Source organism: Cryptomeria japonica, chromosome 7, assembly GCF_030272615.1.
Source record: "Cryptomeria japonica chromosome 7, Sugi_1.0, whole genome shotgun sequence".
Lineage (NCBI taxonomy): Eukaryota > Viridiplantae > Streptophyta > Pinopsida > Cupressales > Cupressaceae > Cryptomeria > Cryptomeria japonica.
Genome location: NC_081411.1, coordinates 580076371 through 580094952, shown reverse-complemented (window position 1 = coordinate 580094952; position 18582 = coordinate 580076371). Strand labels below are relative to the sequence as shown.

General features: G+C 38.9%; 1 protein-coding gene across 7 annotated transcripts; it reads left to right on the top strand.

Annotated features, from left to right (window-relative positions):
* The first annotated feature begins 12981 nt into the window (after window positions 1–12981).
* LOC131048353 (probably inactive leucine-rich repeat receptor-like protein kinase IMK2) lies at window positions 12982–17491 on the top strand. Of its 7 annotated transcripts, none has more exons than XM_057982304.2 (4): window positions 12982–13216; window positions 13362–13443; window positions 13777–15688; window positions 16685–17491. In XM_057982304.2, the coding sequence occupies exons 3-4, from the start codon at window positions 13888–13890 to the stop codon at window positions 17296–17298; spliced, it is 2415 nt and encodes an 804-aa protein (XP_057838287.2). In that variant the 5' UTR covers window positions 12982–13216; window positions 13362–13443; window positions 13777–13887; the 3' UTR covers window positions 17299–17491. The 7 variants fall into 7 exon arrangements, with proteins under 7 accessions (XP_057838287.2, XP_057838294.2, XP_057838300.2 ...); XM_057982311.2 differs by having other exon boundaries at window positions 12982–13222; window positions 13383–13443; XM_057982317.2 differs by having other exon boundaries at window positions 12982–13222; window positions 13383–13491.
* Window positions 17492–18582: the final 1091 nt, after the last annotated feature.

Below are 18582 nucleotides of genomic sequence, written 5' to 3'. Positions count from 1 at the left end.
CAACCTTTTACAACCTAGAAATCCAACTGATTGCAGTTCCCCCTATAGTAAAAACATACTCTGTAGTGCTCCTTCGTGAATCAATATCACCTGCCAGATTAGAGTCAACAAATCCACTTAGAGCAACATTAGATCCTTTGAAACATAATGCCTTCATAGTGGTTCCTTTCAAATACCGAAGGATCCATTTCACAGCATTCCAATGTTCCATACTCGAATTACTCATAAACCTGCTCACAACTCCCACTGCATGTGCAATATATGGCCTTGTGCATACCACTGCATACATCAGACCGCCAATAGCTGATGAATACGGTATGTTAGACATTTTCTTTACCTTTTCCTGTGCCTTTGGGCACATCTCCTTAGTCAATTTGAAATGACTAGCCAAAGGTGTACTAACTGCTTTTGCATCCTGCATGTTAAGTCTTTTCAACACCTTCTTTATATACTCACTTTGGGACAAATTCAAGGTTCTATTTTTTCTGTCCCATGTAATCCTCATACCTAGAATTTGCTTAGTTGCACCCAAATCCTTCATAGAAAATGACCTGGCTAATTTATGTTTAAGATCATTTATGTATTCCATGTTAGACCCAGCAACAAACATGTCATCAACATAAAGCAACAGGATAATATAACTGCCATTATCCAATCTCTTAAAATATACACAATGATCAGAATGACATCTATGATAACCATGTTCAGCCACGAAGCTATTAAATTTTAAACACCATTGTCGGGGTGCTTGCTTTAGGCCATATAAACTTTTCTTCAACCTGCACACCAAGTTCTCCTTACCTTTGACCTCATATCCCTGTGGTTGCAACATGTAAATTTCCTCCTCCAAATCTCCATGGAGAAAATTTGTTTTCACATCTAATTGTTCAAGATGTAAATCATCTGTAGCCATAAGACTAAGTACAGTTCTAATTGAAGTCATTTTTACAACTGGAGAAAATATTTCATCATAATCTATACCCTTTTTCTGTACAAAACCTTTTACCACAAGTCTGGCCTTATATCTTTTATGACCTCCTTCCTCCTCCTTCAGCCGATAAACCCATTTGTTAGGCAAGACTCTTTTTTCTGCAGGTAAAGGGACTAAATCCCAAGTCTTATTTTTCATCAAGGAGTCCATCTCCTCTTTCATGCCTAGCTCCCACTATTTTTTCGGCATCCACCTGCATTGCTTCTTCATATTCTTTTGGTTCACCAGAATCAGTTAATAATATAGAATACAAAGAAGGAGAAAATCTTTCAGGGGGTCTACTTGACCTCGTAGAACGTTTAACACTTGCAGGAGTTTGTGGGACATTCTGTTGTTGTTGAGCATCAGGTACTTGTGGCATTTCATTTTCAGGAATCTCATCCAACACCACATATTCTTGCTTGTCCTGTTCATGCTTCTTTTCCTGCATCTGTTCTTTATACATAACCTTCTCATTGAATATAACATCTCTACTTCTAGTTATTTTTTTATTTTCAAAATCCCATAACCGATAGCCATATTCATCTATCCCATATCCAATGAAGGTACATTTATGAGATTTAGCATCAAGCTTGATTCTGTTTTCTTTATCAACATGGACAAAAGCTTCACAAACAAAGGTTTTCAGAAAAGAATAATTTACCTTTTTACCAGTCCATGCCTCCTCTAGAATACCACCATCCAAAGGGGTTGAAGGTCCTCTATTTATCAAATAGACAACAGTATGTACAACATCTGCCCAAAAATGTAAGGGCAATCCAACATGCAATCTCGTGCTCCTCACGCGTTCCATGATAGTCCTATTCATTCTCTCTGACACACCATTTTCCTGTGGAGTTCCTGGAACTGTCTTCTGCTTTCTAATCCCATTTAAGGAGCAGTAATCTTCAAATGCCTTGTTGCAATACTCACCTCCATTATTCGATCTGAGACACTTAAACCTTTTTCCTGTCTCATTCTCAACCAAAGCTTTCCATTTCTTAAAAGTTTCAAAAACATCTGATTTTTGTTTTAGAAAATATACCCATGTTTTTCTGGTTGAGTCATTAATAAAAATAACATAATAACAAGAGCCACCAAGAGATGATACCAGAGCCCGTCCCCATACATTTGAATGCACAAGCTCTAACTTCTCACTCTTCTTCTCTTTCCCAACCTTGAGAAATCAGACTCTTTTCTGTTTGCCATAAACACAGTTTTTACAAAAGTCTAAATAATTCTTCTTTAGTCCTGGCAATAGATTTTTGGAGTGAAGGATTTTCATCCCTTCCTCACTCATGTGCCCAAGCCTATGGTGCCACATTATCGAATTTGTTCTTGCAACATCTATTGTTGTTGTCCCTACAGTAACTTTATCTATAGCAGCTAAGGTAGAGTAAGTGTTACCAGTACACAGATATAATGTGCCTACCTTCGCACCTTTAGCTACTACTAATGATCCTTTACTGACCTTCCAGATACTGTTTGAGAAGGTAACTATGCAACCTTCGCTACCTAGTTGCCCTGTAGAAATTAAATTTCTTCTTAAGTTAGGAACATGTCTTACCTCCTGCAGAAACCAGTCATTACCATTCTACAACTTGATCTTTATCTTTCCTTTTCCAACAATTTGACAGGGCTCATCATCACCCAAATGTACCTGTCCAAAATCACCTTGAACATAATCTAGAAAATATTTTCTATGGGGTGTAGCATGAAATGAAGCCCCAAAATCTATTACCCAGGACTCATTAACATTATCCAAACATAAGATTAAAGCATCTTGTAAAGTATTACTTGCAATATTAGCTTCCTTACTGTCGTTTTCATTTTTGTCTCCTTCTTTGTTTTTCCGAGACCAATAGTCTTTCTTTAGATGGCCAGGCTTTCCGCAGTACCAACAATCTTTCTTTCCTCTAGATTGAGAGTGTCCTTTCTTTGACTTCCCTCGTGACCTCTCATTCCAAGGGCCTTTTCCTCTTTCCTTTGATCTTCCTTTGTTCTCTACGTTCAAAATACTACTTGATGATGTTGGAGTCTCACCTGTGCTTTTCCTTCGCATTTCCTCGCTTAGGATAACACCAACAATATCATCAAATACCAGAGTATCTTTTTCCAGAGACAGAGTTACTTACAACCATAACCAAGCTATTCGAGCTTTCTGGCAAATAACATAAAATCAAGAGAGCCCTAACCTCTTCTGCAAAAGTAATTTTTACTGAAGACAATTGACTAGTAATTGTATTAAATTCATTTAAGTGCTCCGCTACAAATCCTCCCTCACTCATTTTCAAATTAAACAAATGCTTCCTAAGAATTGTCATGGTCTCCCTAATAACATGTGTTTATTAGGGAGACCATGACAATTTGATCACTATGCAATACATGATGGGTATGCAAATACCCATTCTTTGACAAAGGATGGTGTTCGACACAAGTTGAAGCCATTGAAGGAGACTGAGGAAAAGGTGGAAGACTTGCTGGTCTACCGAGACCTTTGGATTGCGGTGTCTGGGTAGAAACCTACATGCATGAAGCAAGAGGAATGAGAATTAGTCGACTGGAAGGCAAGGGGTCTAATCAGGCTATGTCTTGTTGATTTTGTTCCTGTTAAACGTCCATGAGGAGAAAAATGCACAACTTCTCTAGAAGAAGTTGGGAGATATTTATCAAGGCAAGTCCTTGGTGAATAAACTTTTCTTGAGAAAGAAGCTATACTTTCCAAAGATGGATGCAGGAACACCATTGGAAGACCACTTGAATGCATTCAACATGGTTCTTGCATAGTTAACTTCTGTTGGTGTAACCATTTTGGAAGAAGAATGTTGCATGTTGTTGTTGTGTTCATTGCCCGACTCTTGGGATCACTTAGTGATGGCTATCGGTAGTACTACAACCTAGTTCAAGATGGATACTGTGGTTAATACTCTTTTGTCAGAAGAAATGAGAAAGAAGTCTTCTGTGGTGACAAAAGATGCACTCTTTTTTTGAGGCAGACTGAAGGACAAAGACAAAAAGAAAGGAAAGAAGTCCAAGTCCAAGTCTCAAGAGAGATCAAAATCTCCAGGCAAGAAGTCAAAGGTGAAGTGCTGGAACTGTGGGCAGAAAGGGCATATCCAAAAGGATTGCAAGGAGGAGGAGAAGAAGAAGAAGAATTTTGACACTGAATCTTCTCAGAGTGATGCAAATGCATTTGTAGCAGCCCTGGCAGTTCCTACCTTAGATGACACCTGGTTAGTAGACTCTGGCGCATATTTTCACATGACCTCCCACAAGGAGTGGTTCTCGAAGTATGAACCATATGCTGGTGGAAAGGTATACTTGGCTAGTGATTCTCTATTGGAGATTGTAGGGAGAGACATAATTAAAATTCAATTCCCAAATGGTAGAGTGAAGAGGATCAATGGAGTTCTTCATATACTAGGTCTGGCAAGAAACCTTCTCTCTGTAAGTAAACTTAATGATGCTGGAGTACAGGTTACATTTGTGTCTGGTGGTTGCAAGATGACTAGGGGTTCCATTGTATTGGTAAAGGGCGATCACATTGGTACACTGTATAAGTTAAATGTTGAACCTATATGTTGTAATGTAACCTCTGAAAAGTCTCCTAAGACAACTGTAATGATGCATAATGCTAATTCATTGGAAGCTAAACTTCCTGCTGAGAAAACAATGCTCTGGCATAATAGGTTAGGCCACATAGGTGGAAAAGGTTTAAAAGATTTGAAGAATAAGAATCTGGTTGAAGGTCTAGATGATTGTAGTTTTGAGTTCGATTTCTGCGAACACTGCATATATGGAAAACAAAACCGTGTTCAGTTTTATTCCAGTTTTCATAAATCTTCTGACATTTTGGATTATGTTCACTCTGATGTGTTTGGTCCAGTGGATGTTCCTTATCTGTCTAAGTCCAAGTATTATGTATCTTTTGTAGATGATTATTCAAGAAGGGCATTTGTGTACTTTCTTAAAAGTAAATCAGAAGTGTTCAGTCGGTTTAAGGAGTTTAAGAACCTTGTTGAAAATCAGACTGGGAGAAGGATTAAATGTTTAAGAACAGACAATGGTGGTGAATGTTGTAGTGCAGATTTCGACAAGTACTATGTTGATCATGGAATTAAGAGACATAAGACCGTACCTTACACTCCACAACAAAATGAAGTTACCGAAAGGTTGAATCAGTCTCTAATGGAGAAAGCAAGAAGCATGTTGAACAGAGCTGGCTGGAACAAAAATTATGGGTTGAAGCAGTTGCTACAGCATGTTACCTGCTGAATCGCTCTCCTACTTCAGTATTGGTTGACAAAACACCTATGGAAGCATGGTCTGGTAAGAAACCTTCTTTAAGACACCTTCATGTTTTTGGTGCAGAGGCATATGCTCATGTGCCTGATATTAATAGATCTAAGTTGGATAACAAAGCTGTGAAATGTATCTTCATTGACTATGGAGTTGGTGTGAAAGGATACAAACTTTGGAATCCAGTGACTGGTAAGATTGTGTACAACAGAAGTGTGATTTTTCATGAGTTGAAACCTATGTCACTAGATCACAACATAGGAAAGAAAGGAGAAGCTGAGGTTGAAATTCCTCCAGCTAAGGAAGAATCTCCAAAGATACCTGAAGATGAGGAGAGTTCAAGCAGTTTGAGTAGTTATGAAGAAGAACATGATGATGAGCCTCCTGTTGAACCTCAAGAAGCCTCAACACCAGAGTTGAGAAGATCTAATCGGGAGAGGTGACAACCTGATAGGTATACACCTAATAAGTACAGTCACTCTATGTTGAATGTTAATTGTGCTTATTCTTTACTTGCAGATACTAATGAGCCTAGGACTGTCAAAGAAGCTATTAAGATGCCTGATTCAGATTCCTGGTTGAAGCCATGAATGATGAAATGTCATCATTGGATAAAAATGGAACTTGGGATTATGTGCCATTGCCTAAAGGCAGAAATCCTGTAGGTTGCAAGTGGGTATTCAAAAAAAAGTATGGTCCAGATGGCAGCATTGACAAGTACAAAGTAAGATTGGTTGCAAAGGGGTATTCTCAAAAGGAAGGTATTGACTATGGAGAGATCTTTTCTCCTGTGGCTAAGATGACATCTATCCGATTTCTCTTCTCACTTACAACAGCATATGATTGGGAGATTGAATAGATGGATGTGAAGACAACGTTTCTTCACGATGATCTTGAAGAAGGGATTTATATGTCTCAGCCTGAGCACTTTGTGAAAAAAGGTAAAGAACACTTGGTATGTAGACTCAAGAAGTCTCTGTATGGTTTGAAACAGTCTCCCAGAATGTGGTATCAAAAGTATGATACATTTGTTTTGTCCTTGGGATTTGTGAGATCAAAAGTTGATCATTGTGTTTACTACAAAACTGAAGGTGATAGGATTCTTATCATACCTTTGTATGTAGATGACATGTTGTTCATAGGAAATACAAAATATATGATCTCAAATTTAAAATCTCAGTTATCAATGAAATTTGAAATGAAGGACTTAGGAGCAGCAAAGTACATTTTGCGAATGGAGATCAAAAGGGATAGATCTAAGAGGAAACTTTGGCTCAGCTAGAGAAAGTATATAACCAATGTTCTTGACAAGTTTCATATGTCTGACTATAAATCACAGGTTGTTCCCATCTTGCAGGGAACTAAGCTGTCTGTGCTTGACAGTCCAAAATCTCCTGAAGAGATTGTTAACATGAAGAATATCCCTTATGCAAGTGCTATTGGCAGCTTGATGTATGCTATGGTCTGTACAAGACTAGACATTGCCCAACTAGTGGGAGTACTTAGCAGGTTTATGTCGAATCCAGGAAGGCCGCATTGGGATGCTGTAAAGAGGGTGTTTAGATATCTGAAGGGAACTTTAGATTTTTCTTTTTTCTATCATGGTAATCTAAATGATTCAAAGAGAACTCTCAACATTTGTGGTTATGTGGATTCTGATTGGGTAGGGGACATTGACAGCAGAAAATCCACTAGTGGATATATTTTTGTTATGAATGGTGGAGCAATAAGTTGGATGAGCAAGCGATAGTCTGTTTGTCCACTACAGAGGTAGAATACATGGCAGCCACACATGCTTGTAAAGAAGTTGTTTGGCTCAAGCATTTGAGCACAGATGTTGGTTTTGATGCATGGTAGGCTGAAGTGCGATGTGACAGTCAGAGTGTTATATGTTTAGCGAAGAATCCTACATTCCATGCCAGAACTAAACACATAGATGTGCAATTCCATTTTGTGTGTGATATGGTAGAAGATGGAAAGGTTAATCTTAACAAGGTAGACACTCAGGAAAATGTTGCGGACGCATTAACAAAACCGGTGAGCACTCACAAGTTCAAGTGGTGTTCTAACTTGATGGGTCTCAATACCCATCCCTCTCTATAATGTTTGGAAAGTGTTCAAGAAGTCCAGTGAATTCCTCGTCAAGTGGGAGTTTTTTGGAAATGTGCCTCTAATTCACTTGACCTTTGTTCATACTGATTGGGTTAACTCTGGTCGATAAAACAATGTGAAGAAAATCTGTGAGCTCCATCGGTATAATCTTTGCTGATGAACTTGACATATCAGAGTGGGTATCGACAATCAGGAGTGGTTTCGATCTGCTATACCGATACCCGATGAGTCTGTCTTCCTATGTCTTGAAGTGTAACAGAGCTCAGAGAAGTAGGTTTGAAGTCATCTCGATGATCTGACGAAGTCGTCTTCGATCGTCGGGGTAGCATCGACTATTGGGTGGACCTGTTCGGCATTACGCCGATACCTGATGGAGCTGCCTTAGGTTGACATTGGCTATCAGAGGAGTCTGTGAGAAGCTATGTCGATATCTGATGGATTTGTCTATGGCGATTGGGTATGTCATCGACCATCGGAGATGTAGTTTTGGAGTTACACCGATACCCAATGGAGTTGACTTGTTTGGAGCCGCATTTGTGGAGTCGTCTATTGGTTCATTGAGAGATCAGAGCAATGCATTTGTGGTCTTTCCGATGGCCGATGGATTAGAGACCGACTACGGGTGTGCGCTCGAACCGAAGTCCAAAAGGTGAACACTTGGACACTGAAGATGATCTTGTCGGTGTATATGAATACAAACCGACCCGACTTCCTCATGCATGTGGGATATTGTGTTTCTCATGAATGCAGACCGATGCAAATGGTTAGACTTCCAACTGTTGGTGCAGTTGCTCAAATGAACTATCAACAATTTAGTATAGAAAGCCATTGGATAACTATTGTGTGTAACTCATTTTGTGAGCCAATTGGAGTGTCCAATTCGTGAGAATCTAAGAATAAATACCTGTAGTTGCAGACTGAAACTTTGTTGTAAATTCATTTACTGAAAATAAAGAGTTCAATTGTTGGTGGTGGGTTTTTTCCCGAAAGGGTTTTCCCACATAATTCTTGGTGTTTTGTCTCTGTGTTGATTCTATTTGTTTTTGTCTATGTTATTCTTAACGTTTTGTTGAAATTTTAAACTGCATTCTTGTATGATCTCCCCTGCTAATTGACATTAGGAAGGCGTTTCTGCATGTTGCTTTCCTTACATGGAAGTCCAAAGGAATCGGGTGAATTGACACTTTGACAATCAGTGTCTTGAACCAAATGTGTTCTCCTCTCTCCTTGGGAGCTTGATCTGGTCTTCTTAGGGCACTTGGCTATGGTATGACCTACTTGATTGCAGTTGTAGCATTTGAAAGGCTCTAAGCTTCTTCCACCAAATCTACCTCTATGATTGGGTCTTCTTTCTCTGAAACCCCCTCTTGTGTTACCATCTCCATGTCAAGTTTCTTGATTAGCCTCTCCTTGTGGCCTAGGACTCTGTCCTCTACCATTCATAGGGCCTTTGCCTCTGAAGTTTCTTCCCCCTCTACCTTTGTTATTCTGATCATTCTTTCTCTTTAACTTCTCCTCTGCTCTTAGTGCTAGTTGAAAGCACTTGTTCACTATCTCTGGTGCTAGTATGTTGATCTCATCTTGGATACTATATTTCAATCCACTAAGATATCTTACCACTTTCTTTGGTTCCTCCTCATGGTGTTTGGTCTTTAGACTCAACCTATGGAACTCCTCGGTATATGTACTCACATCAAGTTCTTTTTGCCTCAAACCTTGTAACATCTTGTAGACTTGGACTTCATAGTCTACTGGGATAAATTGCGCCTTCACTTTTGCCAACATTCTATCCCACGAGGTTATCACACCTCTACCTTCCTTCACCCTCTTGCCTTGGAGGTAATTCCACCAAGTGAGCACTACTCCTTTCATCTTGGACTTAGCAAAGATAACCTTCTTATTCTCAGGGGTCTCTTTGCACTCAAAATGGTTGTTCAATGCCTTAATCCAATCCGTCACTTCTTCTGCATTGATTTTTCCACTAAACATAGGGATGCCATCTTTACTTGATGAGGATTAACTTTAGGACCTCAACAAATGCTCTCTGATTTGTAGGTAACTCATCTTCCTGCCTTGGGGTCTCTTCTTCTCCCCCCTGTTCTTCTTCTTCATCAGAGTCACATTCACCCTCCTTTCCTTTGTCTTTGGCCTTCTCTAACTCCCTCACTCTGTTTTCAGACATCTCCTCAAACAACTGCTTGATGGAATCTTGAGACATACTCTTAGGAGGCATGTTGCTAGCTTCTCCCTCACTTCCTTCCACAGACATACACCAAAAATCACTTTCCCCAAGTGATCCAACTCGCGCTCTGATACCAATATGATGTAGAGCCAGACAACAAACTAGGTGATAACCTTCTCTCACCCACAACTACTATGTCCAAATCAAGTTTTTTTGTTTGTTTAAGGTGTCAAACAAGACACCTATCAAGTAATCAACTCACACAACAATTTGTGTCACTGGATCCATACCGGATTAGTATCTTCCAGTACCGGTGGGATGAAAACACTCTACCCTTGTGTGAATGACAGACAATCTTTTGGTACCGGTGGGATGGAAACTTATTGGATTTTTTCTACTGGTGCTCCAACCAACACAAAAAATCCATAAGATCTGACTACCAAATGTGTTAGGGGGTACTTGTCTCACAACTGTCCTATTTGTCTAATAGCCCTACCGGTTGAGTTTTCCACACACAACTTAATAAAATTCCAAAGGACAAGACAAACTAAGGGCAGATTCAAATACCCTTTATTAAGTTACACAATTCCCCAAAGGCTTAGACCCTAACCCCAAGTTTGAAAGGTCTATATCCTTACCGTCCTTCCAAACCTAATCAAGCCAATTAGGCCTAATTTACAAAGCAAGTACCCCTTGTATTAGTCCCCCAACTAAAAAAACACTTCTGTAAGGTGGGTTAAGGTTTCAAACCACCAAATCCAAGGTTTCAAGACTTGATCCCATCTTCTTTGTCTACTGCAAGCGATTTTCACTTCTACAGTTCAGGTGGTCACATAGAGATGCCCACCTAGGGTCAATTCAATCTCTTCAGGCTTGGGGCCTCCCTACAAACCAACACCAAAATCTTATAATTCAATGGCCCCTCTAACATTTTCCCATAGGTTGTTCGGTCCTCTAGTGAAAATGTCAAATTAAGGGCATCTTTACAGTGAAACCCTAGGTACTGGCAGGGTTTGTGACTAGTCCGGTTAGATTTTGATGGATCTCTACAACCCGATTGTTAGAGGACCTCAAACTTGATTCAAATGAAATGTAAGAGACTTCCCTAACTCATCCAATTGGTTTCAGGCATCCACCAATCCATACGGGTCAGAAATGAACATCAAAACACACATAATTGCTCCAAACTCCAAATATATTGTATTGCTCCAAACTCCAAAACATTACCAATTTCAACAACTTCAACAACAACACCAACAACAACCCTGGAATCGATCCAAGTGGGCATAATATAGCCTCCCTAACGGTTTCCAACCACTTTTCAAACTTTGGAACCATTGGAGGATTAGTTACCCCTTTTTACAACATTTTGCAATGACAACAAAAGTTGTCAACTTGGACTTTTCAAATTTGGCGACTCCAAGATGTATTTGGCCTATTCCAAGGATTGGTCTGATGTTTCTAAGACCAACATTTATTTGCCTGACTCATGCCTAGACTCCTATTGACCCACGTGGTCATTTGTCCATGATGGCTTATAAAATGCAACCATGACAATGCCTTACATCAATTGGGTCTTATTGACTCACAAACCTATCAACCTACTACATATGATCATTTTCACCTCATGGGTGATATTAGACTCTTTTAGTTTTCATTTGTGTCTTTGGGTGCTTCTGCACCACTAAATCATAATTGAGATGCTAATATGAAATGATATTACCTTAGAATTGATAGTGGTGGTGATGCAATGCTCTTTAGACAAGTCCTTCAAGTTTTGATGCAATAACATGACAAGACATAACAAAATCAATCATGAAATCGTACTTGAATGTAGGTTGTTCTAGCTTGTTGCTCCATATGAACTTAGACCTGAAGATAGTTGTTCAACAATGCTTGCTCAAATTGAATGAATTATGACTTAGAATGTCTTATGCTTTGTGAATGATAAATGATTGCTTTATATAGGGTTCACAAGGTATTTATGAATTTAGGTTGACTTCTAATGGTCATATGAAAATATTGGATCATATCACTTGAATGACAAGAATCGACACTCACACACATTTGAGTTTGGGTTCCTTTTTCCACTCAAAAAGTAACTAGAGAAAGGTGGTTGCAGAGTATCAGGACCCATCATGACATAGGATCTAGTCTCAATCTTAGCATATGATGACAATTATGTAGGATAGGGCCAAAAATAAACTTAAAATGAGCTAGGAGAGATAAAACTGAAGGGCCCAAATAGAGTGTGAAATTGTAAGGGGTTACAATTTATTACACTAACTAATCTCCACATTCACAAACCTAAATTGATGGGTGTAGACTAAACTATAGGAGGTCACATGATGTATTTCACATGCCTCAAATTCTAATCTTTTCTTTCTTTAAGGACACAATAAAAATTATAATTTTTGGAAATTTGTTGAACTGTGAAGATCATGTACTCCTTGGTCAAATCCCCAAATCCCTAATGGACGAGCTTTATAACTCCCAACAAAAGGATCTAAGACAAAAAGCAAGTATGTAATAAACCTAAGATGATGTGATATGATGTAAAATACTTTGATAATATGTTACAATACTCTCACAAATCCATGGATTCTTGCATAAGCCTAGGTAATCTTCTATATCATTTTCAAATGAGTGAATAAATATCCTTAACATAACAACTTAGCACACAAATCAATACAACACACACCAAATTGACCATAACAACTAGTGAAAGTGCTGCAAAATGAAAATTTGAATTATAAAATTAATAAGTAAAGGGTTTGTATTCACCCATGCAAGTAACTTGACTCATGTTTGTATTTGTAAATCTTATCTAGAATAACAAATACTATGTCTAAAAATTTAAAAATACAAATTTTAAATTTGATACTGAAAAGAATTAGAATACATGATGTCATGGACCAATTTCACACATAATTTCACAACTTATAATTTAATTTAATTATTAGAATACTATAATCAAGGTAGCCCAAAAAACTAAATGAAAGTGACATGGGTATATGATTTGTACTTTATTAAAAAAATGGTCCTAGTTTAGGTAACATCCCTAGGATTACTTTAAAGTGCCTTTACTTTATTGGGTCCCCTCCCTTCTTTGCAGTTAGAATTTCCTCTCAACCCCAAAAAGAAATAATTAAAAAAAATAAAAAAATTGATGAGGGTGTGAGGACAAATTATAGCACAACTTTAAGGTATGGTAGCCCCCTCCATAAGACCATTGACTAAGACTAAACCCTCTCCACTCTTCAAACGTCCCGTAGACTTTAAAATAAAACAATCAATTAAAATTGTTGAACCGCGTGACTACATGCAGTAGCCCGTTGGATTTGCGCAGTCATATAGCCGTTAAGGAGCAGCACAATAGAGCCGTTATTAACGACAACTCGTGACTTCTCCACCCATTTCTATGACCAGATCAAGTATTGCCTATGGGGAATCGAGTACAAGTATTTGTTCGCGCATTACGATGACAAAATTAGTACGTGGGACTGGCAAATGACCCAGTTTTGCTCCTGGAAATTGGTAAAAAAACAATCTTCCGCCTTCTCAGCCAGTCAGGAGCCCAACACTTTCTGAGCACCCCAATCGGGCTTCCACATGGAAATGCATCATTATGAAGGCAGAAATAACTAGGACTGGTAGGGGTGAATGCTTGTTATGTATGCCCATCTGTTTGATTTTTTGAGCATTTTGAGGTAAAATTGTATTCAGTACTGATAAAGTGTGGATGCTTCTTCAAGAGGTTTTGAGACTCTTTTTGTCCTGCTTTTCCTGAGGTTTAAGATGCTTTGAGTGGAATGGCAGTACTCAGGATTTGAAGCATTGGTTTTTGTGTGTTTAAGTTGCTGTGCTCAGTGCTGTGAATGTAAGTACTTCCAGAGCTGTTTCTGTCTGTAGATATCAGTTGTAGAAGGTAATGGATTATGCTTTGTTTTTTTTAGCTTAGAATGCTTAGGTAGCAATGTAGTGTAGAGGTTAATGGTCTTTGATGTCCAGTGAGCATTTAGAGATCTAAACGGTTGCTTTTTGGTTGCCAACTTGCAATGTACACAAATGAGAGGATCTAAAATGAACTTGATGAATGCTGTATTTTATATCAATATGAAAATGTTGGGAATGCTGGTTTCTGATGAAAAATGAAAATGTTAGAAGGATTATAATGCTGGTTTCTGATTTTGGTGTTTTATTTGTTTTCTAGGTGAAGCAGGGTGGAGCTTGGGAGATTGAATAGTACATTGCTTTGGAGTGTGCTTATTCTTCGATAGACTTGCAGTTTGAGCGCAGTGGGAGGGCTAGGGGAGGAGAGAAGATGAAATTACAAGGGACGGTGGTGGTGAAGTGGGTGTTGTGTTTGCTGACTGTGGTGCTCAGCGTTTCAGGTCAATATGATGGGATTGTTGTGACCCAGGAGGACTTTCAAGCTCTTCAGGCCTTCAAGCATGCAGTGAACGATCCCAGGGGTGTTCTGAGGAGCTGGAATGATAGTGGGATTGGAGCATGCTCTGGTGGGTGGGTGGGTATCAAATGTGTTAAAGGCCAAGTGATTGCTATACAGATTCCATGGAGGGGTCTTGGAGGGCGCATTGCAGAGCAAGTGGGTCAGCTTTCTCAATTGAGAAAGCTCAACCTGCATCACAATGCCTTCGAGGGTCCCGTACCCACTTCTTTGGGCTTCCTTAAGAATCTAAGAGGTGTGTATCTGTTTCATAATAGACTCTCTGGTAACATTCCACCAGGCATTGGTAACTCTCCTGCTCTTCAAGCTCTGGATCTCAGCAGCAATCTGTTGATTGGGACCATTCCTAAGGGTATTGGGAACTCAACCAAACTGTATAGAGTGAACTTGAGCTTCAACAACCTTACTGGGGCATTTCCTGTAGACCTGGCTCGGAATCCCTCTCTGACATTCTTAAACCTTCAGAATAACAATCTCAGTGGCCCATTACCTGATACCTGGGACGGAGGACAGCACGAGTTTCAGCTCCAGTCCTTGCATCTTCAAAACAATGGATTATCGGGCAGCGTTCCTCATTCCATTGGAAATCTGAGAAATCTCAGAGAGCTTGTTCTTAGTCACAACCAGCTTCAAGGCAGCATTCCTACCGAGCTTGGTAATTTATTACATCTTCAAACCCTTGATCTTTCTCATAATAGATTGAATGGAAGTTTCAGCGAAGAACTTTGCAATCTTACTTCTCTTAACCAGCTGGATTTGGAGAACAATATGATTGATCATATTATTCCTAGTAGAGTGGGAGAACTTCACAAGCTGGTATCCCTCAGCTTGAGACAGAACAATGTGACGGGGGAAATTCCCTCATCGCTTGGAAATATCTCTGGTCTTTCCTCTCTTGATTTATCACTAAACAGGTTAAATGGGAGCATTCCATCCTCACTGGGGAGACTTAAAAATCTTTCAAGGTTCAATGTATCCGACAATGAGCTCAGTGGTTCTGTTCCATCCTTCTTGGCAAGGAAATTCAGTTCTAGCTCTTTTGTGGGGAATTTAGGCCTTTGTGGATTTAGTGGTTCAAATCCCTGTAATACATCTTTATCACCAAGTGGGTCCCCTGTAACAACTCCAGCGGGAAAATCGAAGAAGCACAGGAGAATCAAAACTCTAGCACTAGTTTTCATCATTCTTGGAAGTGTCCTTGGTTTGATAGTGATCATCTGCCTGGTTCTGCTCCTTTGCTTCTTCTGTCGAAAATCTTCAGAGCCTGCTGCAAGATCTGGTGGTGAGAAGAGTGCTACTGCTCCGTCTGCTGGTTTGGAAGGAGGAGAGGTAGGAGGAAAGCTTGTACATTTTGATGGCCCTCTGGTTTTCACAGCAGATGATCTGCTTTGTGCCACTGCAGAAGTAATGGGCAAGAGTACCTATGGAACTGTATATAAGGCTACTCTGGAGGATGGGAATCAAGTGGCAGTGAAGAGGCTTAGGGAGAGGATTGCCAAGAATCAAAGGGAGTTTGAGGCTGAAGCTAATGCACTTGGGAAGATCAGGCATCCTAATCTGCTTGCTCTAAGAGCTTATTACTGGGGACCTAAAGATGAAAAGTTGTTGGTCTTCGACTTCATGTCAGGTGGAAGCCTTGCAGCATTCCTTCATGGTAATTCTCTCACTGAAAGATCGTTTTCTTCGCCGCTATTTTTGTCAATTTGTTTGTTAGTTTTCTTGTTTCCATAGAATCAGTAGGGCCCAAAAGAAACGAAATAGGACAAACTCCACTTTGGTTCTCTATCGAATCAATAAATCTGGCAGGCGATGATTTTGATCCATTGATGTGCATTTCAACCAATCAGTATTCTCTTCCGAGCTGGTATAATCAGTACCCTGGAAACATTCATCTGCACCATTTTGGATAAAGTGCAATGTTAAATGGTACCAATTACCCAATTCCAACTATGGCTAGGGAATTGTGTTGGCCTCTAGTATGGAGTATAACTAAACTAACAGTTCTGTTCTTAGGTGTGCTTCTTAAGTTCCCCTTATGAAAGGGCATATGGAAACATTCATCTGCACCATTTTGGATAAAGTGCAATGTTTAATAGTACCAATTACCCAATTCCAACTATTGTGTTGGCCTCTATAAGGATTTTTTCTATAACTAAACTAACAGTTCTGTGCCTAGACGTGCTTCTTAAGTTCCCTTTTTCAACTCTCTTCATAAAATTCCAAGTTTTATAGGATTCAAGGAACTACCTTCTGTAGGTAGCTGGCAATAATTGTGTTTTTTAGAGGCACCTACCCCACAGACTGAATGAGTACGCTCTCTTTGGCAGACCTCCATAGAGGTGGAAATGGATTGGTAATGTTAACGCGGTACATTTGCCTTGCCATTTCTGACAAAAGATTCTCATGCCCTCTCTTCTACTCAGAAGAAGTTTTATTGCAGTGTATATGCACTCAAACTTTCCCATCTTTATGCTTGACCATCTTTATGCTGATCCCTTTAATTTGTGCAACTGGAAAAGATCTTTATCATAAATTAAGAGAATTGTCTTTATAGAAGGCTGATTAATGGCAGAGCGTTATATATCTTTCTTATTCTAGCAGGCTGACTAATTGCAGAGTCCTGACAGAATATTTTTCTTGTCCATTGCAGCAAGAGGACCAGAAACGCCTCTGAATTGGTATACAAGAATGAAAATTGCAATTGGTGCAGGACGAGGACTTGCTTATCTACACAGCAGGGAGAACATTGTCCATGGAAATCTCACATCCAGCAACATCCTCCTGGATGCAGATATGAATGCCAAGATTTCAGATTTTGGCTTGTCCAGGCTGATGACAACTGCTGCCAATTCCAATGTGATTGCCACAGCAGGGGCTCTTGGATACCGAGCTCCCGAGCTGACAAAGCTGAAGAAAGCCAGCACCAAGACAGATGTTTACAGCTATGGAGTTATCCTGCTGGAGCTCCTCACTGGCAAGGCTCCAGGGGAGTCCATGACTGCAGACAGTGGGATGGATCTCCCTCAATGGGTTGCTTCTATTGTGAAAGAGGAGTGGACTAATGAAGTTTTTGACTTGGAGTTGATGAAAGACGCAGCTACTTCTGGAGACGAATTGCTTAACACACTGCAGTTGGCTATGCACTGTGTGGATCCTACTCCATCATCAAGACCAGATATGGATGAAGTTGTGCATAGGCTGGAGGAAATTAAACCCGAATTCACTCTCTCCTCTTCCCCAGAAGCAGCGGCATCACAGCAGTAGAGAGACTATTTGTTACTAATACAATATACGTATATTTACTGCATCCATCATTTGTTTACAGCGATTCTTTCACATCAATTTCATTCATTCTTTGATTCAATTGTTTTCATTGTACTGCATACGAGCAATAAAATTTGTCTTTTCTCATACTAAAGCGTCCTGGGCCATTGGGCTGTTCTCAAATTTGATTTTACTCTCTTTCTCCCTGTATATGTCCATCAATTTCTCATCAACATTATAATTCGATTATGACATGACTGTTATGTTCTATTGTTGTCTAGCTTTTGGTTTCTTCTGTGTGTTAGGCTTTTGTTTACATCAATGTTTTGGATCACATTCAATGATTCATCATGAGATAAGAGAACTATGTTCTAATTGAACTTGATTGTCTGATTACACTTTTTCCAAATAAAATATAAATATCATAAAACTCTAGATTGACCATTCTGGCAACCTAAAAATATGCAAGTATAGTCGATCACTATTTACAAACTAATGTGCTGAATTTGCTTGATAAGCCAAACCAAATTGCAGATGATTCAGGTGTGTTGTGTTGTGGAATGAATGTGCTTTTGGATAATTTCAAGTTACAAACATTATATTTCTACAGTTCATGATATGAAAAGAACTTTTGAAGAATTAGTGTATATAGCTTTTTTTAATTAGTATATTGGTATAACATTCTATTATCCATTATCAGAAACAGGATAAAAATGATACACAGACACACATATACAAGTTAATTGATCTTGTTTATTATAACTCAAAAACATCAATGCAAAAAAGCTATACACAGTTTTTCTCTAGATTTCATTTAGAAATTAATCTTGATTTTGTATACAAACAAGAATTGAATTTCAAGTTGCTTTGGAGTTATTACTTCTGTCTACATATAGGTAGGTTTGCCAAGTAGTTTCTGTTGGGATAGGTGTCATACACCTTACAATATTTTAATATTAAAAGGGTTTATTGAACTATTTACAAGATTAATTTGTACATGAATTCTAGAAAAAAGCTGTGTATAGTTTTTTTCATTGATGTTTTAGAATTAGAATAAACAAGAACTTAATTTCAAGTTGCCTTAGAGTTACTACTTTTGTCTACATATAGGTAGATTTGCCAAGTGGTTCTTGTTGGGCTAGGTGTCATACACCTTACAATATTTTAATATTAGAAGTGTCTATTTAACAATTTACATCCACTTGAAGTGGCATTAATCGTCACTTACAGTATGTAATTTGGCAATTTGAAATTATTTTTTAGTTGTCGTGAAAGTTGTTAAAC

What these genes read in the sequence shown, in the direction of transcription:
- LOC131048353 (XM_057982328.2), top strand. Translation starts at nt 13,888, where the DNA reads ATGAAATTACAAGGGACGGTGGTGGTGAAGTGGGTGTTGTGTTTGCTG. An exon ending in CCTTGCAGCATTCCTTCATG is followed by an intron (nt 15,689 to 16,684) that starts GTAATTCTCTCA and finishes TGTCCATTGCAG; the next exon opens with CAAGAGGACCAGAAACGCCT.